This window comes from Balaenoptera borealis (assembly GCF_965194805.1).
Source record: "Balaenoptera borealis genome assembly, chromosome: 18".
NCBI lineage: Eukaryota > Metazoa > Chordata > Mammalia > Artiodactyla > Balaenopteridae > Balaenoptera > Balaenoptera borealis.
Window position 1 is genome coordinate 5694675 of NC_138877.1, and position 16901 is coordinate 5711575.

Genomic DNA, 16901 nt, shown 5'->3' on the forward strand with positions numbered 1-16901 from the left:
AATTAGAAATGGAAAAGGAGAAATCACAACTGACACTGAAGAAATACAAAGGATTATAAGAGACTACTACAAACAACTATATGCCAATAAAATGGACAACCACAAAGAAATGGACAAATTCTTGGAAAGGTACAATTTTCCAAGACTGAACCAGGAAGAATTAGAAAATATAAACAGACCTATCACAAGTAATGAAATTGAAACCGTAATTAAAAATCTTCCAACAAACAAAAGTCCACGACCAGATGGCTTCACAGGTGAATTCTATCAAACATTTAGAGATGAGCTAACACCCATCCTTCTCAAACTCTTCCAAAAAATTGCAGAGGGAGAAACACTCCCAAATTCATTCTATGAAACCACCATCACCCTGATACCAAAACCAGAAACAGGTATCACAGAAGAAGAAAATTATAGATCAATTTCATTGATGAACACAGATGCAAAAATCCTGAACAAAATACTAGCAAACAGAATCCAACAACACATTAAAAGGATCATAAACCATGATCAAGTGGGATTTATCCCAGGGATGCAAGGATTCTTCAATATACGCAAATCAATCAGTGGGATACACCACATTAGCAAATTAAGGAATAAAAACCATATGATCACCTCAATAGATGCAGAAAAAGCTTTTGACAAAATTTAACACCCATTTATGATAAAAACTCTCCAGAAAATGGGCATAGAGGGAACCTACCTCAACATAATAAAGGCCATATATGGCAAACCCACAGCCAACATCATTCTCAATGGTGAAAAACTGAAAGCATTTCCACTAAGATCAGGAACAAGACAAGGATGTCCACTCTCGCCACTCTTACTCAACATAGTTTTGGAAGTCCTAGCCACAGAAATCAGAGAAGAAAAAGAAATAAAAGGAATGCAAATTGGAAAAGAAGAAGTAAATCTGTCTCTGTTTGCAGATGACATGATATTATACATAGAAAATCCTAAAGATGCCACCAGAAAACTGCTAGAACTAATCAATGAATTTGGTAAGGTTGCAGGATACAAAATTAATGCACAGAAATCTCTGGCATTCCTATACGCCAATAACGAAAAATCAGAAAGAGAAATTAAGGAAACACTCTCATTTACCACTGCAACAAAAGGAATAAAATACCTAGGAATAAACCTGCCTAAGGAGGCAAAAGACTTGTACTCAGAAAACTATAAAACACTGATGAAAGAAATCAAAGATGACATAAACAGATGGAGAAATATATCATGTTCTTGGACTGGAAGAATCGATATTGTGAAAAATGACTATACTACCCAAAGCAATCTACAGATTCAGTGCAATCCCTATCAAACTACCAATGGCATTCTTCACAGAATTAGAACAAAAAATTTTACAATTCATATGGAAACACAAAAGACCCCGAAGAGCCAAAGCAATCTTGAGAAAGAAAAACGGAGTTGGAGGAATCAGGCTCCCCGACTTCAAACTATACCACAAAGCTACAGTAATCAGGACAGTATGGTACTGGCACAAAAAAAACATATAGATCAATGGTACAGGATAGAATGCCCAGAGATAAACCCACGCACATATGGGCACCTAATTTATGACAAAGGAGGCAAGAACATACAGTGGAGAAAAGACAGCCTCTTCAGTAAGTGGTGCTGGGAAAACTGGACAGCTACATGTAAAAGAATGAAATTAGAACACTCCCTAACACCATACACAAAAATAAACTCAAAATGGATTAAAGACCTAAATGTAAGACCAGACACTATAAAACTCTTAGAGGAAAACATAGGAGAAACACTGTTTGACATAAACCACAGCGATATCTTTTTTGACCCACCTCCTACAGTAACGGAAATAAAAACAAAAATAAACACATGTGACTTAATTAAAGTTAAAAGCTTTTTCACGGCAAAGGAAACCATAAACAAGACAAAAAGACAACCCGCAGGATAGGAGGTAATATTTGCAAATGAAACAACAAAGGATTAATCTCCAAGATATACAAACAGCTCATGGAGCTCAATATCAAAAAAACAAACAATTCAATTAAAAAATTGGCAGAAGACCTAAATAGACATTTCACCAAAGAAGACATACAGATGGCCAAGAGGCACATGAAAAGACGCTCAACATCACTAATTAGGGAAATGCAAATCAAAACTAAAATGAGAGGGCTTCCCTGGTGGCGCAGTGGTTGAGAATATGCCTGCCAATGCAGGGGACACAGGTTCGAGCCCTGGTCTGGGAAGATCCCACATACCGTGGAGCAACTGGGCCCGTGAGCCACAATTGCTGAGCCTGCGCGTCTGGAGCTTGTGCCCCGCAACAAGAGAGGCTGCAACAGTGAGAGGCCCGCGTACCACGATGAAGAGGGGCCCCCGCTTGCCGCAACTAGGGAAAGCCCTCGCAGAGAAACGAAGACCCATCACAGCCATAAAAAAAAAAAAAAAAGTCTATTGTGTATCAACTGACTCTGCCTAAACACACAAAAAAATCAAAAAAATTGAACTACTAAAAAATAACAAATACTGGAAAGATATCCCAGCTTTGATAAGCAAACATATAAAGCTGCAGGTATTAAACCACACAGAACTTTCAAAACACAGAAACGTGAACTCTGCGTTCAGCAGAAGAGTCGATCTAAATTTAAAAATCACTGTTCAGGGCTTCCCTGGTGGCGCAGTGGTTGGGAGTCTGCCTGCTGATGCGGGGGACACGGGTTCGAGCCCTGGTCTGGGAGGATCCCACATGCGGCGGGGCAACTGGGCCCGTGAGCCACAACTACTGAGCCTGCGCGTCTGGAGCCTGTGCTCCGCAACAAGAGAGGCCGCGATAATGAGAGGCCCGTGCACCGTGATGAAGAGTGGCCCCCGCTTGCCACAACTAGAGAAAGCCCTCGCACAGAAACGAAGACCCAACACAGCCATAAATAAATAAATTAATTAATTAATTTTAAAAAAAATCACTGTTCATGTAAAGATAATGTTATGGACTGCATGCACCTGCCCCTCTCCAAATTCGTATGATGGAACCCTAATCGCCAGTATGATGCTATTTGGAGATGGGACCCTTGGGAGGTCACTTAGGTCTTAAGGGCTGAGAATAGTGCTCTTACAAGAGACTCGAGAGAGCTTGCTTCTCCCTCTTTCTTCGCCATAAGAGGCCACAGCGAGAAGGTGGCTGTCTGCAAACCAGGAAGACAGCCCTCACCCGTCAGTGAATCTGCCGGCACCTTAACCCTGGACTGCCTGGCCTCCGGACTGTGAGAAATAAATGTTTACTGTTTAACCCACCCAGTCTATGGTGTTTTTGTTACAGCAGCCCAAACTAAGACAGAATACATGCGATATATTACTAAACAATCAGGTCAAGGAAAATGTACTATTACGTGAAAAGGAAAATAATATGCGTTCTGTATAAGTTTATGTTTCCCATGTTGAACATTTCTAAAATACTAACAAAGTCACTGAGAAAGGATGGCATGTTCAATTATCATGTACAGCTAACCCTTGAACAAAGCAGGGGTTAGGAGAGGTGACCCTCTGCACAGCTGAAAATCCACATATAACTCACAGTCGGCCCCCTGTATACATGGTTCCTCTGTACCTGGCCCGCACCTGTGGATTCAAGCCACTGCAGATGCTGCAGTGCTATAGTATTTACTAATGAAAAAAATCATCATATAAGTGAAGCCACGCAGTCCAAACCCATGTTGTTCACGGGTTAACAGTACATGAGTTTTCTACCAGGACAAAATTTTCTAAGTTTACTACCAACACAGACAAAAAGACTCTCTGAGAAGACTTGAATCACTCAGTCCACATTCTAACAGAGTTGTACTTGGCTTTCTTACCAACAGAAGATACTATACACATCTGTAATTCAAGAAAGTAAGTAGGTTTAGCTTTAGTCAGGGAAACACAAAAAAGATGTGTTTTTGTGAGCAATTAATCAACTGATCTATATTTGTATATGGAGAAAATGAACAAAATCTTTAACATAGGTATCAGATTCAAGAGTAGTAACCTAGAGCCATATTATTTCAGCATCTTCGTATGTTTTAGGGAACGAGATATGACCCATGCTCATCTCAATTCATGTGATAATGAACAGTGTCAACTGACTGAAGGGCAGGCCTCCCCTCTGGTGTGTTTAAAAACCAACACTAAAGACTTCTCAAGTCATATTTCTGTGCACATCATTATATTTGACAGATAACAAATCAAACGAAAAATACTACTCAATTTTATTTCTACAATGATTGAAATGCCTACATCCAAACAAACGAACAAACAGAATTCTACATGTTTCTCGAGTCCATCTGAACCTTCTGAGGTAGCACACCACACTGGACAGAACACGGGGCTCAGATGTCAGGAAGAAGTGTGGGGCTTGACAGGTGACCTTAACGTCTCTGAGAGCCAGTGCCATCACGTAAAGTGAGGAAGTAATGTCTAACTTATGGGCTTGCTAGGAAAATTAAATGAAAAATATTTTAAGAGAAAAAAGGGAAGTGGGATGCAATCAGTAACTATTTTTAAAAGGGGGGGGGGATGGTGGGGACAGGAGGTGAAGTTAAAACTACCTACCCTAAGCTAGAAAGTTTAATTTATTGTGTTAGGTCTTTCCTTTCCCTGGGGTGTGACTCCTGGCAAGTCTTTTAGCTTCTGTTTTTTTCATGGCTAAAATGGGGGAAGTCACATGCTCTCTCATCGGGTTATCGTTAAGGATCAAATGAATTAACACACATGAAAGCATTATGAAAACAACAAATGAACACTAAGTGAAAGAAAAAAAAAAACCAAAACCCCACAACTTTTCTTGATAGAAAAGCCAAGCAGGCAAAAAAAGAGAAATTATGATTTCTCATTTCCTGGCGCACAGAATTTGATCTTTGTACAATATACTTCAAACAGTGATCACACCTCACAGCAATCACTGTGTGACTGTCTCCTCACTAAACTGATGCTGCATTAGAGACAGGAGTGTCACCGTTGGCTTTCCAGCGGCTAACGCATCATCAGGAGTAAAGATGCTCAGCTGATGCTCGTTGCACCTGCTCCTCCTGTTACGTAAGCGACACATTAAGAAGTAGGAGAATTACCATTTTCTTTCCGTAATCTTGTTATGAACTTCTTAGGAGGTATGACGCCAACCTTTTTCTTCTGGGTCGCGATGCTGTGGAAGAGGTCTGCTAAGCACGTGAGAAGACTCTCCTTCTTCCTAGGCTGACTCTTGTACGCGAGAACTTTTTCCCGAAACGGACGACAAAAATAAAGTGCTTGAAGAACTGAATTGCAGTAGCAAGTATTCCCAAACTAGAATAGAAAAAAACATTTTTGTTAAATTTGAGGCAACACGTTTTTCAGAGAAAGAATTTCTATGTCTACAGCTGAGAGAAGAGAAAGACAAGATAGGGAATTGATGATCCTCATAAATTAAAAGGTATCTATCTGAGAGTAGAAATAATTGTCCTGACTGCAAATTACCCATTTTAACATTAAATGGATGCTCCTGGCATCAGTTTCAGGTTAAAACTGAAGAAAAATACATGCAATAAATTTGGCCTTTATTAAAACTGAGTTAAATAACTACATAGGTTAAATAGTGAGATTAGTTAAGGTTTAGGATTCTGGAGAATTCCTTTTTCAATTCCCATTGTTATGACAGTATTGGTTGTATACAAAGCATTTTCTATACTGCACATTTAAAAATGTAACTCTCAAAAATTCTTTAAAAAAAACCATAAAAGTGAGGTTTACTATCAGGTTCTTCAGTGCCATCCAAAAAATAAACAAAAACAAAAAATAAGGAAAAACAAGATACTCTGAAATATTAGATGAAAAAGTCATCAACGTGACAGCCTAACTACCACTGAAAGGCCGAAATGCCAGGTCACATTATTCTCGATCCGTCAGAAGGACGTGGCCTCGGCTCCAGAGCTGAACCCTGAGCTGCAGCCCCACCTCTCACTGGCCACTTGGCCTGGGGCAGGTGACTGATCACTCAGCCTCAGCTTCCTTCTCTTTAATAACAGGGGAGAAAGTCGTCCTACTTTACAGAGAAAATAACACAGACTTTGATAAATATTTTCTGCCTTCTTTTTTCCTTCCCATTAATAGACACTGACTCCCAAAGCCGGCTGATAAAACCCCTAGAAGTCCATCACTGAGGACCTGGGGAGTAAACAAGGAACGAGGACAATTCTCAGAGAACTGCCACGGGGCGGGGTCAGGCACACAGTGACCAGATACAGGCAAGTGGAGAAGAGTGTTGAAGAACAGGCACTCTTCAGCTATGTCCATAAACACGTGCACACGTTTGCTTATATTTTAAAACTAGGAAGGATATATCAAAAGCTAATAAAAACAGTTATTTATAGAGAAAGGGAAAAGAGTAGAGAGCAATGAAAGTGAGACTGCTGTACATGTACACGGTTATAAAAAGTTTACTTTGTACCCATATTTTTAAAAACTAAATTAAAATGAAAAAGAAAGAATAAATTCCTACAATTGAAAATAAATAGAAATAAATCAGACCTAAATGTGTACCGAGTTGGTGGTAGAACTACATAAAGAAAAGAATGAGGGCTTCCCTGGTGGCATAGTGGTTAAGAATCCACCTGCCAATGCAGGGGACGGACACAGGTTCGAGCCCTCGTCCGGGAAGATCCCACATGCCGTGGAGCAATAAGCCCATGCACCACAACTAGTGAGCCCGCGAGCCATAGCTACTGAAGCCCGTGTGCCTAGAGCCCGTGCTCCGCAACAAGAGAAGCCACCGCAATGGGAAGCCGGCACCACAAGGAAGAGTAGCCCCCGCTCACCGCAACTAGAGAAAGCCCACGCACAGCAAAAAAACCCCAACACAACCAAATAAAGTAAATTTTAAAATAAATAAATAAATAAAGCTTTAAAAAAAAAAGAAAAGAATGACTTCAAATAATTTTAAAACACAGGATTTTTACTATCCATGCCTACTGAACTACAGTCTAAAAACAAAAAGAACAAAGAAATCTTAAAACAGCATTCAGTACTCACACTGCTAGAATTAACCCATTGATATTGCTATTTTGAAACCACTGAAGATATACTGTAAGACAAAGCAAGGAAGGAATTATGTCAGTATCCCCTAGGAATCAAAAAAATTTTTTTTTAATTTATTTTTGGCTGCGTTGGGTCTTCGTTGCTGCGCGCGGGCTTTCTTGAGTTGTGGCAAGCTGGGGCTACTCTTCGTTGTGATGCGTGGGCTTCCCATTGCGGTGGCTTCTCTTGTTGCGGAGCACGGGCTCTAGGCGTGTGGGCTTCAGCAGTTGTGGCGCACAGGCTCAGTAGTTGTGGCACGCGGGCTCAGTAGCTGTGGCTCACAGGCTCTAGAGTGCAGGCTCAGTAGTTGTGGCACATGGGCTTAGTTGCTCCGCAGCACGTGGGATCTTCCCGGACCAGGGCTCAAACCCATGTCTCCTGCATTGGCAGGCAGATTCGTAACCACTGCGCCACCAGGGAAGCCCGTAATCAAATTTTTTAACGTAAAGGAAAAAAGATACAATAGTAAAAACCAGAAGAGTAAAAGCCCTTTAAAGTTAAATTGGAATTAGAAATAGCAGTATAAACTCATGCCTCTTTGTAAATCTTAAAATAAATGTGTGTGTGTGTGTGTGTGTGTGTGTGTGTGTGTTTGCGTTCTCAGGTTCTGTCCACTGAAAAGGTCTCCACATCAATAAATTTCCCCTGCATCCAGATTGTGGCCTCTAAAAACCCTTTTCCCACAAAAAGGAACTAGGACGACTTACAGATATGGCTATACAACGTAATGGACAGGAAATGTACAATGTACAAGATTAGCCTGGAATATCTTTTTGTGTGGCTTGAAGAGCCAACTTTCATCAAAAAGAATTACTGCAATGGATTAAAAAGCACATCAACTACACAAATATCTATGTGGTTTATTAGTCTCCAGTGGAAGTTGTAAACAAGAATATAAAAAAGAAAAGCATCAAAGTTTTACCCCACCTTTCTCATAAAAACATTATTTCAGGGGGCATTAAAGTTATTGTTTAGAGAATAATTCTGGCTAATAAATTCAGAAGAAATCATTGTAAATAATGGATTGGGTAATAATTATCCCTGGATACCTAAAACATTTGGTTAAAGGTTGATGGGGAACTTTAAAATGGGGAGCTCAGACCTGAACGCCCAATGCATTCCAGCATCATTAAAAATGAACAGCCAAAACTTTACATCCTGTGATGTGGTGCACCAAGAAATATGTAGCAATTCCTATAAAGTATTCTTGCCTTAAAAAACAAAATAAAATCCCTAAACTTTAACCAAGTGTCTAGATTGAACTACTAATTTACAAGATACTCAGGGAACAGAGGAAGAAGTTAAATACCCCAAAAAAGGAACAGGACAACAGACTCAGAGAAGATTTACAACTTCTATGTTCACATTGCTAGTCGGAGCCAAGAACTGATTTCGTAAAGATAGATGTGTTTACAGGCTTTCCAGAGAAATGCTAAAAGTATATGACAATGATACATTGATATTATTGATCATGAATACAACCATGGATATCCTTCAATAAAGCCTATCCAGGGGCTAAGTACACCTGCAGTAGAATCTCCAATATTACTATGATTATCTTACCAATTAATCAGTATTAATTAGTCTGAAAAATACTAGTAATTGTACAACAGTCTAATGACTCCAATGACCAACAAACTATGGCTTTGTAAACTGAACAGAAGATACAATCCCCATAATTTGGACACTTTATTAAAGAATAAACAACAGGGAACTCTAACAACTTCCACAGAGCAGGTAGATAAACAAAAGACAGCATCTCACAGTATATTAGAAACATTTATGATGATGAAGCTTGACCTACTAATAAAAAAGCAAATAAAATAAGCTAAGGAACTGGCATGTAGACAATGCTGAAGTCAGCCTCCTGCTAATCTTCTGACTACAAGCAATAGGTAACATTACAACCAATCTTTGAGGCTTTCTATTATGGTCTTCTTTACTTACCTTCATCAACCCCATTAAGGAAAAATTAAAGGTTGAAAGTACTACTATTTCTCCAGAATAAACTAACTTTCAATCTTATTCATAACTTTGAAGCTTTTCCTTCAATTTCTCTGATTTTTAATAGTAACTTTCAGTGAAGTTCCTGAAACCTAAAAACATATCCTTCAAGTATATAGCTTTCATGCAAAAGACTGTCTGGGATGATTTCCTCTGCACTCTTGCTTCTGAATAGGGTTGAAACCTACCCTGTGCTTTTTCAGCTGGTTCTGAAGATCAAAGGTATGACCAGGTTTAGAATCTGGGGAAGCAAATATTAAAGGTCTGATCACTGACTTCTCAATTGTTTATTGAACACAGTGACCTATCCCTGCTTTCTCTAATGCTTTTTTCTCTAAGTCTTGAAAAAAAAAAAAAAAAAAAAGATTTCTCATATCCCCATCAATAAGATCATTTTGAGCACATATCCCTAATACATGCATATTTGTTTAGAAATAATATATGTACATTATGTACACTAAAAATACAACAAATATGATTAAGATGAACATTTCAAATTATTATATTAATTTTTTGTTTTCACTAAAAATTATTAAGTAAGAGCAATGAGACTTAGTATGCTTTTTTGTAAACTATGGGTTATAGATTTTAATAGAGTATTTGACAGTTCAGTTATTTGGCTACATAGTTTTAAGGGATATCAAAGTTGAAAAAGGTATCTCCGCGAAGATACATACATAGGTCCAAGGGGAAAAGACTCTCTCCTTGACAGCCTTTACTTTCTAAACTATGGTATTAGATAGTCGATCCTATCTACCAAATTTGTTTGAATTCGTTTAAGTAATTATCTGTCTTGATACCAGCAAAGCCTGGCCACTGAGCACACAGGATCTGAAACCAAGCTATCTAGGTTCAAGTCTGGTTCTGCTACCCGACCCTGGGAAATTACCAAGCCACTCTCTCTCCATCAGTTTCCTCATCTGTAAATGACATTTATAACAGCACCCACCTCTACAACCTTGTAAAGAATTAAATGAATGATCTGCATGAAGAACTTAGCATGGTTCGGAATACCTCATCACTACATGGTTACTTTTGAAACAACCTTTTTTGAGCCATCTGTCCCTTTTGAAAAATTAGCTTAGCTGAAATAGATTAAATCCTGTAATCCCTAAGTCTACACTTGAATCATAATAGATTGCAACAGCACAAATGAATAAGAGGGGTGATACTGTTAGCCTTTGGTACCATGCAACTTGCAGTGACATAGGACCACTACACACGTGGACAGAGTAGTATGGGTGCCAGTGTCGACCAATTATTAAGAATTAGTAAAGCTTAACCTATATCTTTCCTTTTTAGATAAAAATAAACACTAGAAATGCTCATATTTTGGTCCCCAATGAATCATCTTACATATTTCATTTGGAAACTACTGGTTTTAATCACAATTATGTCAACAGTATTACCTTTAAAAAATGTTTTTAAATGTTTAAGTGCCCCACGGTCCCCCACGCTGGCTGGCGATGATGCCATCCTGTGAACACCCTCCCTTCTACGGGAAGGCCCTCCTCCCGCAACCACAATCTGTTTAGGTGGCCCTGTTTTACGTAAGTCTAGACCCCACGTGCCCCTACCCACCCCCTCTCTGCAGCCAGGTGAACCTAATCCAGATTCTCGTGGACATCTGTTCCTCCCCTCTCCCTTGCTCCCCCGCCCCAGGCTTCCTCACGGGAACCGACTTCTCTGTGCAAGTTCTGTATGACTGTCAGTCACAAGCCCTTTTGTAGACCCTGCAACAGGGTCGGGCACTGGATCCAATCTGGCCAGAGGCCTTGGGGCAGAGTTCTTTGGTCAGGTTTGATACAGACGGTCTGGGATCTCTGATGATATAAGATGGCCATCAGGTGGAGAGAAGCCAAAGGAGAACGAAACCAATGCAAAAGGAAACCAAGAGACATAGGCCTAATCAACTTTACAACCTACAAATGGAAAGTTTCATTTTTATTTCTCGCTCTCCTCCATAATGGCCCTTGTTCCCTGGATTCAGAGTTCCAACTAGTGACTACTAGCAATTCAGGTTAAAAAGACTTCTATAAGACAGTCTAGCCCCACAAACCTACTTGTGTTTGGGAGCCTACTGTGTTAGAAAATTAAAATAAAATCATATAATGAAATGATTTTTAAAAGGCTATTAAAAATGGAGAGACTGGGCTTCCCTGCTGGCGCCGGGGTTGGGAATCCTCCTGCCAATGCAGGGGACAAGGGTTCGATCCCTGGTCCGGGAAGATCCCACATGCCGCAGAGCAACTAAGCCCGTGTGCCACAACTACTGAGGCTGCACGCCACAACTACTGAAGCCCATGTGCCTGGAGCCCGTGCTCCGCAACGAGAGAACCCACTGTGGTGAGAGGCCCGGGCACCACAACTAAGAGTAGCCCCCACTCGCCGCAACTAGAGAAAGCCCGCGCGCAGCAACGAAGACCCACTGCAGCCAAAATAATAATAATAATAATAATAAAATTTTTTTAAAATGGAGAGACTGCACAGAAAGTAGGAAAGAGATACTACTAGTCTAAATCACTACTATCAACTTTACTAAAATAAGTACTCATTAGCTACAAGATATAAAGGAAAAAGGCAATCTGGTTTATCAGATTAAACAATTTGTTTTCAAAGAATTTAGCTGACTATAAACAGCGGACACGTAAGGGGGGTACTTCACAGCAAGAGAAAGCTTCCAAAGGCTCCTCTCCCTCCTCAGGATGGCTTCTGCACCCCCCGAGCCACACAAGTATTTCCCCTCTCCTAACGTCCTGTACCATCAGAAATACTAACGTACTCACAAGAGTTAACCCAACAGGAAATCCCCACTCTATGTATTATGCAAATCATAGTGATGGCATCAGAGTTACCATTAAGAGCAAACGGCCATAAAAGCTATCATTTGTGAAAATATTCCTCCAAGATAAAAACATCTACAACTGAAAATAATGGAAAACAGACTGTTATTAACAAAGTGAAGAGTAACCACTCTGAATTTTCTGGTAGATTAACTGTGGGGTTTTGGGGTGTTTTTTTTTTCCTTCTCTCCACTAAAAAAAAAAGAAAAAAAGTCTAATTTTCTAACTGCCCAAATACACATACTATTTCCCAAAAGCAAGTGCTGTTGAGTGATTCTACCACTTACTGGTCGCAAAAACGGATCCAATCAGGCAGATCTAATGGGAACCCTTTTCAGTATTAGCTTTTTGTAAGAGCAATTAAAATGAACCTGCACACTTAGCTAAGAACAGACTGATGAAAAGAAAATATACATGCGCCTCACTTTAACAGGATCCAATTGCTAGGAAAGACTAACCACCAAGTGCCTTAAAGCAGCTACCTTCCATGTTGTTTACAACACTGACTACTTGGCAGACAGGCACAGGGACAGGAGGAAGATGTTAAAACGTTCATCTCTTAGTTAACTAAGCCATCTCCCCGACCCCTCAAAGCTCCAACCTTAATTTTTAAGGGATTCTGTAATAGTGTGATAACTCTACGAAGAAAAAAGGGGGAAGGAAACGAGAGAGAAGGGTGATGACAATTTAAGGGCTGAAAACAGGGCTTATGGAAAACGGTTAAAGGTATGCGACACAGCCGCCAAGCAGCCTGAGAGCACAGATCAAAGAAGTTCATCGCTATCCTCGTTCTGCTGCATCTACTCTGACCACCAGTTTATTTCTGCGTGTAATTCAAGGTGTTCCTCAATCTTTCACAGCTGGAGCCCTGGCTACCTTAGGGATCTCAATTCTTCATCATAATAACCAGGCACAGAGATCAGAAACTGTATCAGAAATTCTTGCTTTCCTTGGTTTTATTGAATCTCGGTTACTCAGCTTCAGGGAGAAATATAAATTCTACCTTTTGAATTTAGATTGATGCACATGAAGTAATAAAAGTGATACCTTCTTAGAAACTTTGTTTTTTTACACACAACACTGGTATTTGGATACTGGTATCCAATTAAAAACAACGTATCAGCAGAAGAAAAAATAATATAGAGCTTTAAGACTCGTTTACTTGTTTTGAGGTTATCTGCAAAAAAGTTAGTTAGACACAAAATGGAGAGATTGGAATGTTTATGCTGGAGAAGGGAAAGGGAAAACAGCCTTCAATATAGAAAATACTACTATTCTAAGGAAAATGGGTTCTTCTGGGACACTAAAAATGGGCACAACTTTTCTACGATTTAAGACACAAATTAGCTTTGGAGGCTGAGCCAAATAAGGGTGGTAGCCAGCCACAGGGAAAGGGCAATGAGACTGAAGAACTGGGGTCTGCCAGCCCCAGAACTGAAATGAGGTTTCTGATCACTAGACAACTCTGTAAGTACGAGCATTTCAGATATTAGAAGTAGAGGCCAGACTGCTCAATAAACAAGAAAAATTAAATATATTCATTTAACTCTCCTCCCCATGATACCCCAATAAAATGACAGTAAAAGAACAGATGAGGCAAAAACTCAAAAGGCCAAAGAAGACAACGACAGACTAGAGATATCAGTGAACTTCAGAAAACAGAAGGCAGACAGAGGAGAAGTAGCCCAAAAGTCTCTAAGAGACAAATGGGAAACAATAGACTCACCTCTAAAGGGTCAGAGACATTTTGTGGGGTGGGGACCTCTGAGAACACAAGTCTGGTCGTCAGTCTTTAAAAGGACCATTTAGACCCCCAGGCACTCAACTGTTCCTTCAGCTGCAGGTTTAGTCTCCACAGAAGATGAAGAGGAGACTCTGGGTGGAGAACCCTTAAGGACAGCAGTGAGGCACCGAGCAGGAAACAGGACCAAATAAAACCCCGAATAACCCCCCCTGCCCCAGACAGGCACTGGAGGAGGCCTCCAGGCAGAAGATAAACAGCCCCAGAGAGACAGCTCCAGCTACTGAAATGGGATGGGGGCCGTGGGAGGGAGGGGCATTTGCCAGGGGCCACTCTAGACTGAAAGAGCAGCCCCACCACAACACAAGAAGCCCCAGTCATCCTTTCAGCATTTCACCCTTATAGATGAGTACAATTTGAGGAAAGCTTCCAACAGGAAAGATACCAAAGTTTAAAAGGGGGCGGGGAATAAACTCCAAGGTCTCAGAAGCAATCCAATAAGCATAAGAAAACCTCAGCAACAGCAAAAACTATAAATGACATCCTGAGAAAAGGAACAGAAAATACTGCCCCCATGAAACAAGAGAAGAAAAAAAAGTAACATTCTAAGAAATAAAAAATTCAATGAGCTGGACAAAAAAGTTGAAGATATAGTCTAAAATGTAGAATAAGGCAGATGATCAAAAATGGGAGAATAAGAAAAATAAAGAGTCAGTCTAAGTGTTTCAATATACAACTAACCATATCAAAAAAAGACAAAACAGAGAAATTACAATGATAGGAAGAAAATCATCCCAATAATAGTATCAGAAATGTGTTACAACTGAGGGAAATAAATCATCGGTCTGAATGGGTCCATAAACACTCAGCACAACAGGGTCCCCATCAAGACACACGATGAGATTTCAGAACACTGTGGATAGAGAATATCCTTAAGGCCTCCCAAAAACTTTGTAAAGGGGAAAAAAAAAGCCCCGTACATAAGAGATCGAGAACCAGAATGGCATCCACCCTCTCAGCATCAACAGAAGCCAGAAAGCAGCGGAGTAAGCCCTGAAAAATTCTGAAGGAAGGTTGTAACCTAGGATGGATATCTAGCTCTAACAATAACCAAAACAGTCTTAAATATACAAGATCTCAAAGTTTGTATCCACGCACACTTCCTAAACAAGCATCTACAGAATGTGTTCCACAAAGCAAGGGAGGGAAAACCCGGAAAGAAGTCGGGATGAAGGAAAGGACACAAGTGCGGGGAATGTGAAGGGCGATGGAAGAGACGTTGCCAGGCAGAAGCTGCACAGCAGGAGGACAGGGGGCTGGGTGGTACCTGACAGGCACGGCTCGGTGGAAACTGATATTGAGAAGGTCTTTTTGGCTTTCTTTAGTTCTGCTGAAGGCTTTGGGAAGAATAAATGAAAGTTTAGGACATGGAAAAATAAAGCAATGATTAATTCCATATTGGGAGAACGGGGGAAAGTGAAGTTGGGCAGGGATGGTGAGAAAAGAGAGTGAAGTTTCTTATCTGCCAAAACAGGAAGTCAGTAGATTTTTTTTTTTTTTTTAATGGCAGTATAAGTACCTTATTTAGGCTGTAAGGATACATTCCAGAAAAAAAAGCCCGAGGACTACTGAGCGGCCTCCTCTAGGGAGGGGAAGAGGAGGAGGGTGGGCACTGCTGATCCTGTGTTACTAGCTTACGCCCAGCGCAGACACGGAAGGGTCCCCAAGCAAGGCGAGACACACATACCACTGCAACTGCCCTCCTCAAATCGCACAAGAAACCTATCTGTACGTAATGACGTGCTAGTACTCAGTAACACACCAATCTGTTCAATATAACTTACGTTACCTGTATTATCACCAATACACATATTTTAAAACACTCACCATGGATCCACCTAACAGTACAGTACAGCATAAACTACCATGACAACTATATAACAAAGATTTGTGGTGTTTTCTCATGATTCAGGAAAGAGTTAAAAATTCTAAAGAAAGTTCTTCCAAAGTTTTAATAATGTATAATTACAAGGATTACCTCCACAAGGGCAGGGCTATGTTTTTTTCTTTTATTTCACACTTTTAAATCTATACCACTGGGATAACGCCAGAAGCAAACTGACAAAGACTCTATAGATACGTGGGGGCATTTACAAAACTATATTTATATCTGTACATTTGGACCACTTATATTTAGACACGTAAATAATTCTCAAAGAATCAAAGAGATCATTTGGTCTAGGCCATATGAAATTTTGGTTATGAGAAAATTCTGACACAAAATAGGAAAAAAATCAGGCTGACAAGTTAGAAACTGTTCCAAGACTCTTAAGACTTCAGGCAATGGGGACTTCCCTGGTGGCGCAGTGGTTAAGAATCCACCTGCCAATGCAGGGGACACGGGTTCCAGCCCTGGTCCAGGAAGATCCCACATGCGGCAGAGCAACTAAGCCCATGCACTACAACTACTGAGCCTGCGCTCTAGAGCCCATGAGCCACAACTACTGAGCCCGTGAGCCACAACTACTGAAGCCTGTGCACCTAGAGCCCGGGCTCTGCAACAAGAGAAGCTACCGCAATGAGAAGCCCGCACACCGCCAAGAAGACCCAATGCAGCCAAAACAATAATAATAATAAGTAAATAATAAATTTTTTAAAAAAGACTTCAGGCAATGTTGTTTCCCTCCCATTAGAGATAATTTTGAAATTCCAAGTCACGTTTCTTGGCATTAACTCTACTGATACAAAGGAACAAATTTCCTTTAAAAAATTATGAACTGCATTCATCATTCTTAACACTACTTCCCAGCATAATCTGAAGGCTACGTATCAACGGATACTTACGTTGACTAATCCAAAATAGTGCTCATTGACTGGAAACTGTTCTGGACCAATCTCTTTCTCTAATGCCGAGGCATTGGCGCCCTATAAAATGAAAAACAGAAATCTTAGTATTTACAGTATTTTCCCAATACTGTCACAATTATATACACATTACAGAGAAACCCTTAAAATAATTTTCTTGTTCCCTATAACTACCTAACATTATGGAAAGAAAATAAAGGGTGATAGTGAAGAATAAAGGGTTTTAATAATATGACTAAAAACTAGTTTGCAGGAACGTTCTCATGGACAAAGCCTGGATCAAGGAAGTATATCAAATCCTGCTCCTTGTTTTAAGTAATGGATGAGAGCCCCTGCTGTACCACATGGTCTAACAGGAGTGTAATCTCAGAGCAGCCATCTCA

The 16901-nt window shown here is 40.2% G+C and overlaps 1 protein-coding gene across 1 annotated transcript in view; it reads right to left on the reverse strand.

Annotated features, from left to right (window-relative positions):
• Positions 1-16901, reverse strand: part of USP12 (ubiquitin specific peptidase 12) — a 79271-nt gene that overhangs the window by 26497 nt on the left and 35873 nt on the right. Inside the window, exons 2-3 of the mRNA XM_082365110.1 lie at positions 16498-16578; positions 5085-5298 (exon numbers count right to left, since the gene is read on the reverse strand). Coding sequence (XP_082221236.1) covers positions 5085-5298; positions 16498-16578 — 295 coding nt within the window. The remainder of the gene's footprint in view (positions 1-5084; positions 5299-16497; positions 16579-16901) is intronic.